Genomic DNA, 17,648 nt, shown 5'->3' on the forward strand with positions numbered 1-17,648 from the left:
GTGTTTATACCTTTTGCTACATAACTATGCATGTCAATAAATCACATATCGTATTTTTATAGACCTTTGAATTTTACATAAATGGCATTCTAACATATGTAACCCTCTACAATTTGCTTTTTTATAACCCAACATTATTATTTTTTCAGCTCAACAAATGATCTGCTTTTGCAACATGGTGCTAAATTGTCCTTTGAAAACATAAACATATAGTTCTCATCAGCATGTAAATGCTTTCACCAAAATCTGGAGAGCATGGGCTGAAAATGCTCACATACTTAAAACAGTTTACCCCTTTCTTGAAAATTCTGCTAATTTGACAGTTGAAAACAAACAACCAGCATTTCATTGTTCTTCTAAGAGAATTTCTGTGCTCATTTGCAAGTTTGAGGCAGAGCCAATAGCGTGGCTGGGAGCAAGCTCGCCAGACTCTGGATGCCTGAGTGCAATTCCTGACGCTGCCACTTACCCCTTTGAGTGACCTTGGGCAAATCACTTCACCTCCCTGAGCCTCAGTGCCCTCTCCTGAGAAACGAATGAGGTTTCACCCACTTCCCAGGGAAGGCAGGAAAAGCACTTAGAAACTAGCACCAGGAGGCACGGGATGCTATTGCTAGTTTCTGAACATAGCTTTCTCCTCTGTGAATGCATGCCTGGGATCCTCAGCCCATTTCTTTCTTGGCATGGAGACATTGAATTGTAATTCCCGAAGGATACCCAGGCTCACTCTGCTGCCTCCACCTCCAGGGGGAGTTTTTCAGCCTGGACCACCCCAGCCCCCCTCCCTTTGCCCCGCCGGCACTGGCCCTTCCTGCCGACCACGACCGCATGGTGTATCTGTGCATCTCCGAATACTTCTTCAACACGGCCGGGCTGGTGTACCAAAAGGCTGGAGTCCTGAATCTGACCATCAACAACAGCATGGTAAGGCCAGGTGGGGGTGGATGTGGGGAGAGGCCGGACTCAAGGGTGCAGTAGACGGTCTGGATCTATGTCTTGATTCACACAGGGACAGATCGAGGTGCAGATTCGAGAGTCAGCCAGGCCTGCGTTCACATATCAGCTCCCTCTTTTCCAGCGGGGTGACCTTAGACTGGCTATTCAGTCTCTCAGAGCCTCAGTTTCCTCATCTGTAAAACACCATAACACTCTCCTCCTCCACAGGCTGTAATGAGGGTGAGATGAGATATGACTGTTTAGGCAGCCTCAGCCCAAGCTAATTAGCACAGTGGAAGTACCCTGAATACTAACAGTAACAGCCAGTATTGACGGAGCACTTGTCCTGTGTCGGTCTGTAGTCCAGTCATCTTTGTATCAGTTATTGTCATCATCCTCATTGTCTCTGGATTCGTGGCTCTGACCTTCAGTTTACCCATCTGCAAAATGAGGAAAGCATCCTTTCCAGAGTCTAGGGGCAACCTGACCCCAACCTGGTCACCAACCATGTGGGCTCCCTCCTCTATCACTCCTGGAAGAGATACCAGATCCTCCCTCTCCCCAGAGGCACCAAAGGGAGGCTGAGCCCCCACCTGTTCCCTGTGGAAATAAACAAAGACCAGGGCAAGGGAGTCAGCCTCCATAATTTGCCTGTGGCAGAGACTCAAAGGCAGGCGGAAGCGAGGGGTGGGGGGAGAGGAAGTTTTATAGCGAAAAAAAGGAGGGTTTTGGGGAGGCTCTTAAGGAGGTTGTCAGCATGGGGAAGCTGGAGGTGGGCTAACAGAAGCCAGGCAACCTATGTTATTGGTTTGGGGAGCATGTTTGCCTTTTCCAGGGCAAAAAATAGGGAAACTGGCTGTCACGGATCATGCCCTGACTGTTCTGGGCCAGCGTTCTATTGTCATATGTGGTTCAATCACGGTCTGTTTGTATATTCAGCCTCTCGCCTGTCATATGGAATTTGCCCCTCCACCCCCACCATCTATAATATCATCTTCTAAGATCCTTTTCTCTTCTTTCTCACTGCAGATTCCAAAGAAATCTCTGTTCAGCCTGACAACCAACTTCTTTGGAACTCTCATACCCAAGGTAAGAAAGGACCTGCTCCCCTTTAGTAAGCTCATGAGGTGGCCTGAGGCAGCTGAGGAGGACAGGACTCTGCTGAGTGGCCTGCTGAGATCCAGAGGCAGATTCAGATCTGCTTTCCTGATGCAGAGGCACCACTGCCTGAGAGTGTGGCAGTAGCTTTGTGCAGCCTATCCCCAAGACAGAGAAAGGCTCCAGGCAACCACGTGACCAGGCGTGAGCGTAGATGTTGTAGAGCTCACCCATTTCGCAAATATTTACTGAGCACCCACCACTCTTCTGGGGCCCCGTGCTGGGCATCCAGCAAAACATACCAAAGCCCTGCCCTCCTGGAGCTCCAGTCCAGCAGAGAGGGAAAATCTTGTTCAGGCACCCAAAACAATAAAAAAGAAAATGCAGACTATTTATTGGCTTAAGTTGATGAGGTCCCTTTAGACAATGCAGCCCAGGACAGCCTCTGTCTCAGTCTGCTTGGGCCACTGTAATGAAATGCCACCAGCCGTCTTGCTTAAACAACAGAAATGTATTTCTCATAGTTCTGGGGGCTGAGAAGTCCAAGATCAAGGTGCCAGGAGATTCAGTTGTTGGTGGGGGCTCTCTTCCAGGCTTGTAGACAGCCACCTTCTTGCTGTGCCTTCAGATGGTCTTACCTCTGAGCACATGGGAGAGAGTAAGTGAGCTGTGGGGTGTCTCCTTACAAAGCGCTAATCCAGTGGATCTTGGCCCCACCCTTATGGCCTCATTTAATCTTAAGAACTTCCTTAGGGCCCTGTCTCCAACTACAGCCATCCTGCAGGGTAGGGCTTCAATATATGAATTTGGGGGTGGAGAGGGACACAAACATTCAGTCCATAATAGCCTCTGTGGTGGTGACACTTCCATAAATTTCTATGGGAGGTACTAGGTGTGGAGGAGCTGTGACTGATAGGAAGCCCAAGAGAATTGTCTGGAAACTTCATTTGCATAACAATCACATACTTTTTACTCAGATCTTGAGTTTCCCTGGAGGAGGACTAGAGGCTAGCTGAGATTGGGGTGTGCCAAAGCTCTCCTCAGTTACCCCCCCTGAAGCCACTGCTGCTCTCTAGACCTGAAGGAAGGGAAAGAGCCAAGCTAGGGAAGCATATAGGACAAGCATTCAGGAAGAGGGAATAGAGAGTGCAAAGGGTTTTAGACAGGAAGAGAGCAGGTCAAACTTGAGGAAGAAAAGTCCCATGTGGCTGGAGTTAGAGGCCAAGAGGCAGCGGCATGGGAGGTGAGGTGGGCAGGATGGCAGGTGCTGAGCTGTGCAGTCTTTAGGTTTTATTCCAAAAGCAATGGGAGGACATTGGAGGTGTTTATGAAGAGCCAGAACAGGTTGGATTTTGCAACCTTTTAAGAAAGTGGCCCCTTTTGTTGGTTGTCCCCCTGGCGGCTGCAGGTGTCCACGATGTTCCCCAACATGGAGATGCAGTTCCTCATCTGGGCCTCCTTCCCCCCGCACCTTGCCGTGCACCCCTCTGGCCTTGACCTCACCTTTGTCCTGGAGACCCAGGCCTTTGCTGTCCTTCCGAACGCCTCCTTGGCCCCCCTCTTCCGGATTGAGATGGTAAGCAGTTCCTGGGCGAGAGAGCAGGTGGGGAGCCCTGGATGGGGGCTGGGAGCACTGCCTTCAGAGTCAGGGGACCCATGCAACTCCTACCCAGTCTCAAATCTGGCCTGTGGGTCTCCAGGGCCCGAGATGGGAGCCTCTGTCCTACTGCGTCTGGTTTCTACAGGTGTTCATTCATCCCATTAATCATTCTGTAGTTGCCTTGAAACCTGTGTGCTGTTTCCAGTGCATTCATTCATATCTTTGGCCATTCCATTGTGCATTTGCGGGTGTGCTCATTGATTCATTGATTTATTCAATTATTCATTCAACTGCTAACTCGAAACATACCCTATCTCTTCCGGTTCACACATGCATTCGTTTATTCCATTATTCACTTATTCATTTACTTCCACCTTGTTCCACTGATGATTCATTTGTATATCTCTTTGTTCATTCATTCATCATGTCTTCATCCATGCCTATCTTTATTTATTCTTTCATTTGTGAGTTTAATCCTTCACTTATTCAAATGTTTATTCCATTGTCGATTTGTGCATTCATTCCTTTGACCAGTCTATCACTCCATGAACATTTGGTGGCTGGCATCCACTTTGGCCACTGGAGGTGAAGGCCAGACCCTCCTCACCAGGAGGTACTCAAAGGGCTGCCCCGTCTCAAATTGAGACCCATTTTCCCCACACCGCAGATGCAGTGGATTCTGAGAGGCTCCCCCAAGGTCACACAGGAAAGCGGAAGGGGGAACCTTGGTTTTCTTTTTTTTTTTTTTTTAACCCACATTCTTTTTTTTTTTTTTTTTTTTTTTTTGTCTTTTGTCTTTTTGTCTGTTGTTGTTGTTGCTATTTCTTGGGCCGCTCCCGCGGCATATGGAGGTTCCCAGGCTAGGGGTTGAATCGGAGCTGTAGCCACCGGCCTACGCCAGAGCCACAGCAATGCGGGATCCGAGCCGTGTCTGCAACCTACACCACAGCTCACGGCAACGCCGGATCGTGAACCCACTGAGCAAGGGCAGGGACCGAACCCGCAACCTCATGGTTCCTAGTCGGATTCGTTAACCACTGCGCCACGACGGGAACTCCGGAACCTTGGTTTTCTAACTCAGTCAGCGTTTGTTGAGTGCATACATGAATGAATGTGTGTTGAGAACAGGGTTGGCTAGGATTCCAGCTCTACCGTATGATGCTTGTAACCCACGGGAGTGGCCTGAGGACTCTAAAATGGTCTCAGAAGCACCGGGAGACAATGGTAATTGGTTGACCATCCAGCACTCAGCAAGGGGCCCAAAGCAAAAGGATGTGCATCTGTGGGTTTTGTGAGTCTGACCTGGCGGTGGTTGGGGGGGCTCTTCTGCTGAGCCTTTGAGAAGCTGACCTTCTGGTCTTGGAGGCTTCACAGAGTCGCTGGTGCCTGGGTCAGGGGACTTCACTTCCTGGCTTGTTGCTTTGCAGAACAGCAGCATTTCTGTGGACATTGGTGTCCGGTCCAAAAGGCTTATTGGAGAGCTCAGGTTGAACAAGTAAGTGGGCCTGGGGACACGGGAGGGGAGGGGCTTCCCACTCATTCTTGGTGCCTCTGGGCTAGCCATGGCCTGACACTGTGCCAAGCTTTCCTGCCCATGTATCGCATTTAAGCCTCAAAGAGCACACGGTGGGCACAACACCCTCTTTTTGCAGAAGGTGAAATGGATGCTTAGAGGAAGTGACCTGCCCAAGACCACACAGCATAGGGCAACCAACCAAACGGCAATGTCCCAGTTTTCCCACTGAAAGTCCTGCGTCCCAGGATACCGCCCCCCCACCATTAGGCTGACTCATGACTGGACAGTGCCAGCTGACAGATCCACTCCATGCCGAAGCACAGCACGTCACTGGCCTTCCTTGGGGCTGGAAACTCACTTCACTCCCCATCTTTGGGGCTTCCTCAGCCAGCTCCTATGGGCAGACTCTAGAACCTAGGCCCATCCGAGAGTGAATCCGGGCAGAGGAAGCTGGGTTAGGGACATGAGCTCTGACCTTGAGGCTGCTGCCTTTGAAATAGCTCGCCCTTGGCAAGCACTGAACTCTCTGAACTTCAGTTTCCCTGTTAAAATCAGCCCAATTATTTTTCTTTGCCAACAGAATCATTGTGAGGGTGAAATCACGTATTGATATGTGTTGAGGTGTTTGTAACACTTCAAAGGATGTAGAAAGCACTCGATAAGCAAGAGGGAAAGAAAAAGACAGGGACACAGAAAAAGAGAAATATAGAAATGAGGGGAGGGAGTTCATGTTGTGATTCAGCGGAAACGAATCTGATTAGTATCCATGAGGGCACAGGTTCGATCCCTGGCCTCGCTCAGTGGGTTAAGGATCTGGCGTTGCCATGCGCTGTGGGGTAGGTCGCAGATGTGGTTTGGATCCCGCGTTGCTGTGGCCATGGTGTAGGGCTCCAGCTAGAGCTCTAATTCGACCCCTAGCCTGGGACCCTCCGCATGCTGCAGGTGCGGTCCTAAAAAGACAAACAACAACAACAACAAACAAACAAAAATGAGAGGAGAGACAGAAAGAGACCGGGACAGATGGAGAGACGGAGAGAAAGGAAGGAAAGAAGGGAGAGAGAGACACAGGAAAGACAGAGAGAGAGGGAGGGCAAGACAGACAGATGGACGGATGGAGAGACACATTAACAGGGAGATGCTCAGAGAGACAGATGCGCAAAGGGAGGAAAGAGGGAAGGAGAGAGAGACACACGGAGATAAAGAGCGAAGGAGCCGCGCAGAGCAGAGCAATGACCCCAGCGTTCCGACCTGGCAGCTACCTCTTCATCGCTTTGACGCTGTTTAAATTGAGTCTTGACCCACATTTCTGCCCACTTCTGCCTTCTCTCTGGCACAGAGCTGTCCTTCTTAACCTTGAGTTTGGCTCCTGAGGCTTGCACGCTGCTTATTTCTCCTGGCTTCATTTTGACAAGTGTTACTGCTTCAGAAACATGTGGATTTAATTTTCCTGGAAATACCCATGGGCCTTTCAAGTAGAAGAGCCAGAGAGGATACCGCTGGGCCATGGCCGAGCACGGTCTTTCTAAAATGTGCAGGGATGGGGGTGGTGAGAGTGCAGAGGGCAGGCAGTTTCAAGCTCCGTAGGGTACTGGAGACAACAGAAGCTTTCGCATCAGGGAAGACCTATTTGAAACTCTACCTGGCTAATTGTTAGCTGTGTGATCTTGGGCAAGTTGCTTGACTTCTCTGAGTGTCAGGGACCTCATCTGTAAAATGGAAGTGTGATGATGGCCCTTGCCTCTTCCGTGTTATAGGAATTCAATGGGATAAAGCATAGTGAACCATAGGGTTCAATAAATAGCCATTTATTGGCCTTTTTCCTAGATCATTGTTAAGATACCATAGTTTATAGGATAGTTTATTGGCTCAAATAATGGAAAGGCCCAAAAACTTTAGGCAAGGGTGGATCCATATGCTCGAATAATGCCCTTAAGACTCTCTTCATCTCCTGGCTCTGCTATTTCTTATGCTGGCTTCATTTCCCAGCAGGCTGTCACCGAGTGGTGGCAAAAATGCTCACCAGCATCTCCCTAATTTTTCTGGAGAAAATAGAACACCCATCTCCCAATATTTCCAGTGGAAGTCCTGGGACCAGCTCTCCTTGGACCAGCATGGGTTAGAGGTCAATCTTTGAAGCAATCACTGCAGCAACAGGCAGGTAGACTCTGCCCTTGGCCAGCCCATCGCAGAACCCAGCATTAATAACATAGGGAATGGGTGACTATCCCAAAGGAAAAACCAAGGGGCTGTCACCAGAGGCAGGGGGAATGGATACAGGATGGAAAAACCAGGCAAAATCCATCAGTGTGCCCCTTCTGCCTTGCAGCAGGGTTCTAATTCAGGTCAGGCAGATGGTGGTCTCAGCTTCCCATTCCCTTCTCACAGGCTGCTCCTGGAACTGAAGCACTCAAACATCGGCCCCTTCTCGGTGAGTCTGAGACCCCTGGTGTCTCCTTCCTTCCCCTGATCTTGAGATAACTGTCCTGAGGGCCATCGGGGCTCATGGCACCATTTCAGTGGACCCCTGGTTATTTTTGCATATGATTTGCATATTGAATAATGGTGGGGGGAGCTTCGTGGGCACAGAGACCTGAGCTGGAATTGCTGCTCTGTGTTTACTGTGGGCCTTGGGCAAGTCACTTCCCCTCTGAACTTCAGACCTTTCCCATAATCGTTTCCACCTGAGTTAGTGTGTTGAGGTTTAAATGAGATTAAAAATGCACAATCAGGAGTTCCCATCGTGGCTCAGTGGTTAGCGAATCTGACTAGGAACCATGAGGTTGTGGGTTTGATCCCTGGCCTTGCTCAGTGGGTTAAGGATCCGGTGTTGCCATGAGCTGTGGTGTAGAAGAGGCTAAGGTTTAGACCATGCAATCAGGGAAAGCCTCTCGGAGGAGGTGATGTTTGGGCTGAAAGAGCCGCCAAGGTGAAGATCTGTTGCAGGCAGAGGGAACAGCAGGGGCAAAGGCCCTGTGGTGGAAACAAGCTCATGTGATTGGGAAATGGAGGGAAGCAGTGTGGCTGGAGAAGGCAAGCAGAGGGTGGAAGATGAGGCATGGCTGGAGAGGCAGGCAGGGGCTGACTCGTCCCGAGCTTTCTGGGCTAGAATAGATTGTGTCCAAAGGGCAGTGAGAACCTGTGAACTGTTTCATGCAAGGAGTGGCATGATCTGGTTTATTCTTTATTTTATTTTATTTTATTTTTATTTTTTGTCTTTTTAGCTATTTCTTGGGCCGCTCCCATGGCATATGGAGGTTCCCAGGCTAGGGGTCTAATCAGAGCTGTAGCCACCGGCCTACGCCAGAGCCACAGCAACACAGGATCAGAGCTGCATCTGCAACCTACACCACAGCTCACGGCAACGCCGGATCATTAACCCACTGAGCAAGGGCAGGGACCAAACCCGCAACCTCATGGTTCCTAGTCGGATTCGTTAACCACTGCGCCACGACGGGAACTCCCTGGTTTATTCTTTATAATAAAGATGCCCCTGGCTGGGATGGGGGGATGCATTACGGGGAATGAGAGTCAGCCCATGTGGGTCCAGGGGGAGGCAGGTGTATTTACCAATGTGAAAAATGATGGAGGCTAGGGCTAGGCCAGGAAGGAGAAAGACGGTGAACTGAAGACATATTTTGGAAATAGAGTTAGAACCTGGTGAGAGATTTGGCGTTCCCTGGTGTCTCAGTGGGTTGGGGATCTGGCATTGTCACTGCTGTGGCCCAGGTCACTGCTGTGGCAGGGGTTCAAACCCTGGCCCAAGAATTTCCATATGCCACGGGCACAGCTTTTAAAAAAACTCGAGAGATTTGATGTGTGTGGCGGGGGAAAAGCCAATGAAGTATGACTCCTAGATTTTTGGCTTGAGCAGCCGGGCAAATAGCTGGGTCACTTAGAGATGGAGCAGTGCAGGTGGGAGGGAGAGGGGCAGGGGTCTGGCTAACCCAAGTAGATGATTCCACTGCTTGGAGTCACTGACCATCATCAAATAATCACACCCCCGCCTCTCCCCCACCCCCACCCTGCGGCACTGGCAGGGCGTTGCCCCTGTAAATAGCAGGTCAAATGCACTTCATCAGCCGACCTGAATGAGCATTGTTCACGTGACTTCCTTTAGAAACCACAGCATGCTGACTCTATTCACAGCATCTTATGTGGCCCACATCTTCCAGAAAGCCTTTTATTGAACCTCTGGAGGACATTTCCTTAGATTTCTGAAATGCCCTTCAAGGAGTTCCCTGGCGGCCTTGTGGAAAATGATCTGGCACTGTCACTGCTTTGGCACAGGTTCAATCCTTGGCCTAAGAACTTCCATGTGCCGTGAATGTGGGCAAAAAAAATGAAAATGCCCCCTCAAGATCCCCACTGAGTAGGTGACTTACAAGCCCACGCAGCAGCCCTGGAGTGATACCATCCCAACATCCCTCCAAATCCGATGGAAATCCAGCCAGCTGTTTCCATCTAATAAGATTACAAACAAACAGAAGGACCCAAAGCAACCTCATTGTATTTTCATGGATTTACTGTTATCTGGGCTCTTGTGGAAGCAGCTAGACTCAGTAACTAACTTCAGCTTCTGCAGAAAATAAAAATTTAAAATTCCCAGATTCACAGGAAGAAGGGCACCACATTTGATGAGCCCAGGGAATTACAGCCTGGGGAAGGAATCTCAATTGTTCCAGAAACAAAAATGCACATTTTAACAAGTTGTAAATGTCACCACTACAGGCAATCATCTTGAGGATGTTACCTTATTTTTGAATTTCTTTATTGTTACAAAACAAAACATATATACTACAGAACAGTCAGAACCTACAGATTTGCAAAATGAAGAAAATAAAAACCATTCCAATTTTCACCACTTACTAATTCAGAATATATCCTTCCTGACTTCTTTTCTATGCATATTTAATAACAAAATGGAATTACTGTGGTTTCTGTAGCCTGCTTTTTATCACTCAAAAAATGCATCGGGAAAGGGAGTTCTCTTTTGGCACAGTAGGTGAAGGATCCATCATTGTCACTGCAGCAGCTCAGGTCACTGCTGTGGCAAAGGTTCAGTCCCTCGCCTGGGAGCTTCCATGTGTTACAGGTGTAGCCTATACATATATTCATTACATATACATATATATGCAATGAAAAATCTGTGTTGCTATATATATTTCTACAATATCATTTAAAATAGTTGCATAGTATTTCCTGGTATCAAAGTGCCACCCCGTGTCCTAGATCATTCCCCAATTGCTGGACACGTAGGTTGCTGTTAATTCATCGTTTGGGTTCTATGTATTGCACTATATCATCTCTTTAGGATAAATGCCTTAGGGGCACATGTGCTGGCCAACCAGGCACACACATTTTTAAGGCTTTCTTTTTTTCTTTTTTTATGGCTGCACCTGTGGCATATGGAAGTTCCCAGGCTAGGGGTCGACTTGGAGCTGTGGCTGCAGGTCTACACCACAGCCATGGCAACACTGGATCTGAGCCATGTCTGAGACCTATGCCACAGCTTGCAGCAATGCCGGATCCTTAACCCACTGAGCAAGGCCAAAGATCAAACCCACATCCTCACAGACAATGGTTGGGTTCTTAACCCACTGAGCCACAGTGTTGTCTTTTTAGGGCCACACCAGCGGCCTATGGAAGATTCCAGTCTAGGGGTCAAATCAGAGCCGTAGCTGCCAGCCTACACCACAGTCACAGCAACGCCAGACCTGAGCCACGTCTGTGACCTACACCACAGCTCACGGCAGCACCGAATCCTTAACCCATTGAGCGAGGCCAGGGATTGAACCCACGTCCTTGTGGATACCAGTCGGTTACATTACTGCTGAGCCACAGCAGGAACTCCGAGAACCCTTTTAACGCTTTTAATCCACGCTGCTGAATGGCTCTTGGAAGGATTAAACGAATTTGCCCCTTAGCCTGCAGTGTCTGAGCAGGTGCATTTTCTTACACAAAGGTTTTCACATTTAAATGCTCTGGAATGAGCTTCCTTACCTCGGCCTTGCCAAGGACAGTCTAGAATGTGATTTGCATCTGGAACCTTTGAAGCTAAAGTGGTCCCATCGGTGACCTTTCGAGGGCTGCAGTTTTCACGTCATCCCTGGGTCCATCTCTCGACAGTGTTTCCCAGCTGTAAGGGTGCCCTGGGTGGGAGGGCGGGTGTCAGAGGACAGCTGATGCCACAGTGCCCTCACCGTGGGTCCCGTCCTACTCCCTGACCCGCAGGTGGAATTGCTGCAGGCTGTCATGAACTTTGCCGTGCCCACTCTTGTGCTTCCCAAGATTAATGGTAAGGAGCTTTGGGGAAACGATTGATTTTCAGGCCTGGGGAAGCGGGTGGGGTTCCATCCTGGAGCCACCTGGTATCTCACCCCCATTGTGGCGGGGGGGCTGGAGGTGGTCACTTCACATGGACCTCAGGTGGCATCTGACTCAGAAAAGGGACGGGACAAAGGCAGGTCACGTGGGCTGGGTTCCTCCTACGTGCCCATCCAATGTGTCATCCAACCTTTGAGACAAATCCTTGAGATGGGGGCATTAGCATCTCCAGTTTCCATGGGAGGGAACGAAAGACCAGAGGAGTTAAGGGATTGCTCCAGGTCACAGAGAAGGTGAGAGGTGGAGCTTGGATTTGATCCTAGCTCTGAAGCCAGAGCCCTCAGGCTTTTCCCAACCCCAACAGAAGGGCCAGGGCCAGGATGGGCTAATGCTTACCCTCACCTTTGGGGGGCCGGGGCGAGAGTACAAGTAGAGACCCACCCACCATGTGACTGGAACATTTAGACTATTCCGAAATGATCAATGAAGGCGATACACTGTTATACAGACTGCGGCTTCCCCTCCTACCTTGTAACGACCTGGAGACTGGACTGGAGTTCAGAAGTCTCCAGAATTCCGTGTCAGAATGTAGGAGGATGGGGGAGCCAGGCCCTGGCCACCGCCCATTTCAGGTTTTGTCCTCAACATTGATGGGCTTCGTGGGCACACGAGGAGATAGCCCATCATGTGTTCATGGCCATTCTCGCCTCTGCAGGCAGCTGCCCCGGCTCTCACTCAGGCTGGGTGTGCACAGCAGAGGGTGGACTGGGGAAGAGGCCCACATGGGCCCTGGGTGTGCGCTTGGGGCTGAGAGGGCGGGAATGCATGGATTCCGGGTGCCTGGAGTGTGATGGGGACAGCGGGAGACTCTGGGCAGCCTTCTTCCCAGAGCCGGGCACAGGGGTGGCGCTCTCTCTCTCTCTCTCTCTTTTCTCTCGGGCCCCGCCCTCCCTCTCTCTCCTCCCTGCAGGGGCAGAACCTTAACCTCCCCTTTGACCTTAACCTCTTTCTTAACCTCCAATGCAGAGAAGCTGCAGAGAGGCTTTCCTCTCCCGCTGCCCGCCTACATCCAGCTCTCCAACCTGGTGCTTCAGCCTCATCAGGTGAGTGCCCAAGTCTCCTTGGCCAAATCTCCCACGACAGTAGCCACCTTCCTTCACAGAAGCTCCATGCCAAGCGCTTTACAACCATCCCAGAAGGTGGGTGCTGTTAATAACCAGAGAACAAAGGCTAACACTCAGAAAAGCACACCGCTGTTAAATGAGGTCCAAGGTCAAAGCCAAGTCCTTGCTTTAAACCATTGGCTACACCCCTCCCTCACTATTCTTGGTAAAAATAAAATTTCCTTGGTAGCCCCAAAGCCCCTTTTATAAGACAGAGGCATTTAAGTATTTGACAAACACATGTCGCATGCCTTCCTTTGCCTCCAGCATCCTTCTAGGCCCGCGGGGTGTCAAGCGTGGTCAGTGTCCAGCAGATGAAGATCCCAGAGCAGACAGCCCCCCTCTTCCCTCTCCCTACCCTGGCCCCCAACAGCATCTGACACTATTTTCCTCACCCTTGCAATACCTTCTTCTCTCAACTTTTGAAGATGTCCTCTCTCGGTTTTCCGGCTGCCTTTCCCTGGATCATTCGCTCTCCTTTGCTGGCCCCTCCTTCCCCCACCAGCCTGGGGTTCTCCAGGGTTGCTGCCCAGGCCTCTGTCCCCCACTCCCCCCACTCTCCATGGTCATTTCCATCACCTTGAGCTCAACAGCCACCTTTGTGCCACCCAGTGACCCAGCCCTGCTTCCAGTTTCTTCCCCGCGCCCAGACTGCACATGGGCTGGTTTCCCCAGTGCCTCCACCCCAAGGACCCTTCAAGCCAGTAAGTCCCAACAAAGCTGCTAACTCTGCAAGGAAACCAGCAACCACACTCGCCTCCTTACCTTGGCCCATGGCTTCCGGATGACCCAGGGGCCCTCATGGGAAACCCCCACCCCGTTTCCTCCCCCTCCTTCCCCCCCACCCGCCACATCCCACCAATCAGTCCCCAATTCTCTCGACCTAATGGAAGTAGCCCTGGGGCTAAGAGAGTGGAGAAATAGCTGAGAGCGGAGGAGACGGATCCCCCAGGTTCCCTGCATTGTACCAAGTGCATCCTTAAAATAAAAAACGACCCCATGGGCACAATTTAATTTCTTCGTTTCTGGAAATTCAGAGTGAAGGGCAGGAAGGAGCAAAAGAGACGTGGTGTTGCAGGCTTGATTGCAAGGAGGGCTCCCCTGAGCTGCCAAGAGGCAGGAATGACAAATGAAGGCCTTCACGGCAGCCTGGGGGTCTCCACGTCTGAGAGGGAAACAGCTGCCAGGCCAGCTGCCAACAGATTCATGGGCCTTGGCAGCCCTGAGGTGCAGACCCCATGGCGAGCCGCCGAGTTCCCCCTCCTGCCTTTCTGGCCGCCGACAGACCCACTCGGCTCTCCTTCCCAACGGGCAGCCTCCCAAAATTTCCTTCTAAAAACCCAGCAGCCCCACACTCACAGATGAGGGGTGATCTTCCAGCTACCGATGGTGCCCTCCTCTCTCCCCAGGATTTCCTGCTGTTTGGTGCAGATGTCCGCTATAGCTGAAGTCGCCCTGGGTGGCAGCGGCTGTCAATCCTGTCAGCAGGTGAGGGGGGTCAGGCCTGGTTCCTGACCGGCCCGCGGGGCCCAGGCTGCCCCTCCCCAGGCGTCTCTCTCCAGCTCTTGACCCAGAGACCCTTGCAAACCTCTCTGAACTCAGATTCCGAAACGATCGAAACAGGGGAACCTTACTCCTTGGAAAAGGGTGCCATGTGTATTTTAGGGATTGTGAATTTCTTTCAGGGGCTCATTTTGATTGTAATCACAATAATTCTCTTTGCGCTTCACACAACACACCAAAAAAAAAAAAAAAAAGAAAGAAAGAAAGAAAGAAAAAACAAAAACCTGTTTTTTTCTGTGAATTTCTGTGTGATGGTTTTGTTTCTCATTTTATGTCCATTCAATCCTTCATTGTCTGGACCCCGTGTGGCCGAGATTCAGTCACCTCTTTTTATTTCTCTGAATAATCTCTTGAGCCTCCACGTGCCTTCCTTAGCAGAAAGTCCCACTGTCCCTTTCCGAAGATGCTCCTCACTTCACACTGCCCAAGAATACTTGGGGTTTTCTTAGTCCAAGGTGAGTGGGTCTGTTTCTTTCTTTCTGTCCTCCTCTTTTTCTTTTAATTACAGCTGCACCTGCTGCATATGGACGTTTCCAGCTAGGAGTCGAATCTGAGCTGCAGCTGCAGGCCTTCGCCACAGCCACAGCCACCCCAACACCAGATCCGCATTTGTGACCTACGCTGCAGCTTGAAGCAACACTGGATCTTTAACTTACTGAGCAAGACCAGAGATCAGGAACTCCAGGGTCTTGCTTCTTAATGTCAGGCAGAGAGATCTGTCGGGTGGATCCATTAACTGGGCTGTTGTTCCTGCAACTGCCGAATGGTATCTCTCTTGAACAGTGTGATTCTGCACAGCCCCCTGCAGTCATCTATGGTGGCTGTTACTCCGGTCATCACCACATGATGGTGCTGTCGAGCAGCGATCCTGCATAGCCTGTTTGCCCCATACTTGGGCTCCACGGTGATGGCTCTCTTAGTTCAAGGCTCTCCTGCCCAGCTAGTGGACCCAAAGCAGAACACGGGGCCAGAGGACAGAGGCCATTGGAGTTTTCAGTCGGCCACATCTTCCTCTGCAATTAGCACTTCCCCATGACTCTCCGGGATGGTGTGGAAGCTCCACTAGTGGAAGCACTGAGTAGGGACAGAGAAAGCAACTTGTGAGGCTGGAAGGAAGAGGGCGAATGGGAACCCAGCCTGGGATGTGGCCGGGAAGCCTTGAACACCATTAAGGATTCTGAGTTGTGCTCCATACAAAATATGGGAAGCCACTGGAGAGTTCTGCGCAGGACGATGACACAAACCAATTCACGTTTTTTTTAAAGACCTCTCTGGCAGGGGTGGGAGTGTAACTCCTAAGTGGGGGACATAACCCCGCCATTCCCCACCCTCACATCCTCTCCCATCATTCTCTGCGGAGATGGTCAACCCCTTCCTCCACTTACTCTCTGTTTTCCAGAGCATTCAGGCAGCCCCTGCTCCACTTGCTATAGAAAAAAAAATTATTTCTTAGACCCCAAGACTGATGAGTGGAAGTCAGTGTGCCCTGGGGACCTCTCCCTAACAGTTGAGAAATGAGCAGTTGTTTAGAGGTCTGATATAGGAGCATCTCCCAACATCCCCCAAATTATCTGCCACGCTGCCTACAAAACCACTGTTTGAGTGGCTTCTCCCTTCAGGCTAAGCATTGCTTGCTCTAAATGATGCCTAATGGGTATGGAATTTCTTTGGGGGGGGTACGGAAAATCATCTAAAATTAGATCGTGGTGATAGTTGCACAACTGTGTGGATATACTAAAAGCCACTGAACTGTACACTCGAAATAGGTGAATGTTATGGTATGTGAAATATATGTCAACAAAGCTGTTGGGGAAAGAGAAAAAAAGAAAAAAAGAATTGCCTGCTCTGGGAGCTCTGCGGTGGCCTAGTGGTTAAGGATCTGGTGTTGTCACTGCAATGGCGTGAGTTCAATCCCTGGCCTGGGTTAAGAACCAGACATAGTGTCCTTGAGGATGCGGGTTTGATCCCTGGCCGCGCTCATTGGGTTAAGGACCCAGCGTGGCCATGAGCTGTGGTGTAGGTCACAGACACAGCTTGGATCCGGTGTTGCCGTGGCTGTGGTGTAGCCCCCAGCTGCAGATCCAATTCGACTCCTAGCCTGGGAATTTCCATATACTGCAGGGGCAACTGTGAAAAGAAAAGAGAAAAATGAAAACAAATTGCCCGCTCTGGAAAAGCTCCCCATCAGAGCAGTTTCACTTCTGGTTCAGCACTGCCCTCTTGGGGTTCCTTTTGGCAGTGCTGACTTAAATATGAAGAGAAGAGGTATCAACCCAGCTCTTCCTGGGCTGTGCAACTTTCCAATGATACTTAACCTCTCTGATCCCCTATTTCCTCCTCTGAAAAGTAGAGATAAAACTTTGCCCTCCTCTTTGATGTGAGGTTGTGGAGAGGAGTCAGTGGCACTACTGATAAGCTCATGGCAGGATGGTTAAGAGTATGAGCTGTGGACCCGGACACTGTGGGTTCGAATCCCTGCTCTGCTATTTACCAGCTGTGTGACCTTGAACAGTTAAATCTCTGGCCTTCAATCTTCTCATCTGTAAAATGGTGATCATAGCAGGACCCACCTCCTAGAGTTGTTATGAGAATCAAATATATGTGAAATCTGTGGTGCAGGACCTGACAAGGAGTAATCAAAGTTGATCCCTGGCCATTATTATATCAATAAACCTAGTAATTCTCACTGTTCTATAAGGATTACATCTGGCTTGCCACAGCTAAATTCCCAATGCCCGTTATGGGGTGATAATAAGTATTTATTTTTAAGATGATCTGGAATTTGAATCCACATCTGCAGGACTCAAGGCCACTCGTGACTTTCAAAGTGTGACCCAGGACTGCTGACTTGGACAGACCCTGACCCAAAGAACCAGGATTGCTGTCTACGTAGAAATTTAGGTTCAGTGATGGATTCGCAGTGTGGCTGGTCCTCCCTCTCTTCGCCTCAGGCTCCCCATCTGTAAAAGCCAGGGCCCTCTGGACTTCCAGGAAAGGAAGCCAATAAAATGAGCTCTGGCCAAGATTAAAGAATCTTTTCTTGCTGAGATATTTTCATTTTAACAGAAGCTCCATAGGGTCCCCAAAGCGATCAGGACCCAGTGAAACGAGGCTATGGCTGGGATTTTAGATGCTGCCAATTGCAGAAGCAGGGAAGGGGTGGAGGGAGAGATTTGGGGTCCTCAAGTTCCTTAGAGTCCCTGGGGGGGGGTGTCCTCATGGCCAGCCCTGCCCCAGGAAATCCCCCAGCATCCCAAGTAGGTGACATAATCTCAAACCAGTGTCAGTGACAGTAAATTTTTTTTTTTTTTTTGTCTGTAAATCCAAATCCACATGCCTCAGGGCTCTTTGTGTGAGTGTGCGCGCGCGCGTGTGCGTGTACTTGTGCGTGTGTGTGTGTGTGTGTTTGCAAGCATGCATACCTATCTTCTGGTTGGGAGAGGTATTG

At 50.1% G+C, this 17,648-nt stretch overlaps 1 protein-coding gene across 1 annotated transcript in view; it reads left to right on the forward strand.

Annotated features, from left to right (window-relative positions):
* The window catches only part of BPI (bactericidal permeability increasing protein), a 30,111-nt gene extending 15,734 nt beyond the window's left edge, over positions 1–14,377 (forward strand). Inside the window, 8 exon segments of the mRNA NM_001159307.1 lie at positions 748–924; positions 1,966–2,025; positions 3,443–3,610; positions 5,062–5,129; positions 7,536–7,578; positions 11,382–11,445; positions 12,501–12,577; positions 14,047–14,377. Coding sequence (NP_001152779.1) covers positions 748–924; positions 1,966–2,025; positions 3,443–3,610; positions 5,062–5,129; positions 7,536–7,578; positions 11,382–11,445; positions 12,501–12,577; positions 14,047–14,085 — 696 coding nt within the window. The 3' untranslated portion in view covers positions 14,086–14,377.
* Positions 14,378–17,648: the final 3,271 nt, after the last annotated feature.

Source organism: Sus scrofa, chromosome 17, assembly GCF_054392235.1.
Source record: "Sus scrofa isolate SSC_HxYL_T2T_F1_AM1 chromosome 17, Sscrofa_HxYL_maternal_Yorkshire_Landrace_v2.0, whole genome shotgun sequence".
Classification (NCBI taxonomy): domain Eukaryota; kingdom Metazoa; phylum Chordata; class Mammalia; order Artiodactyla; family Suidae; genus Sus; species Sus scrofa.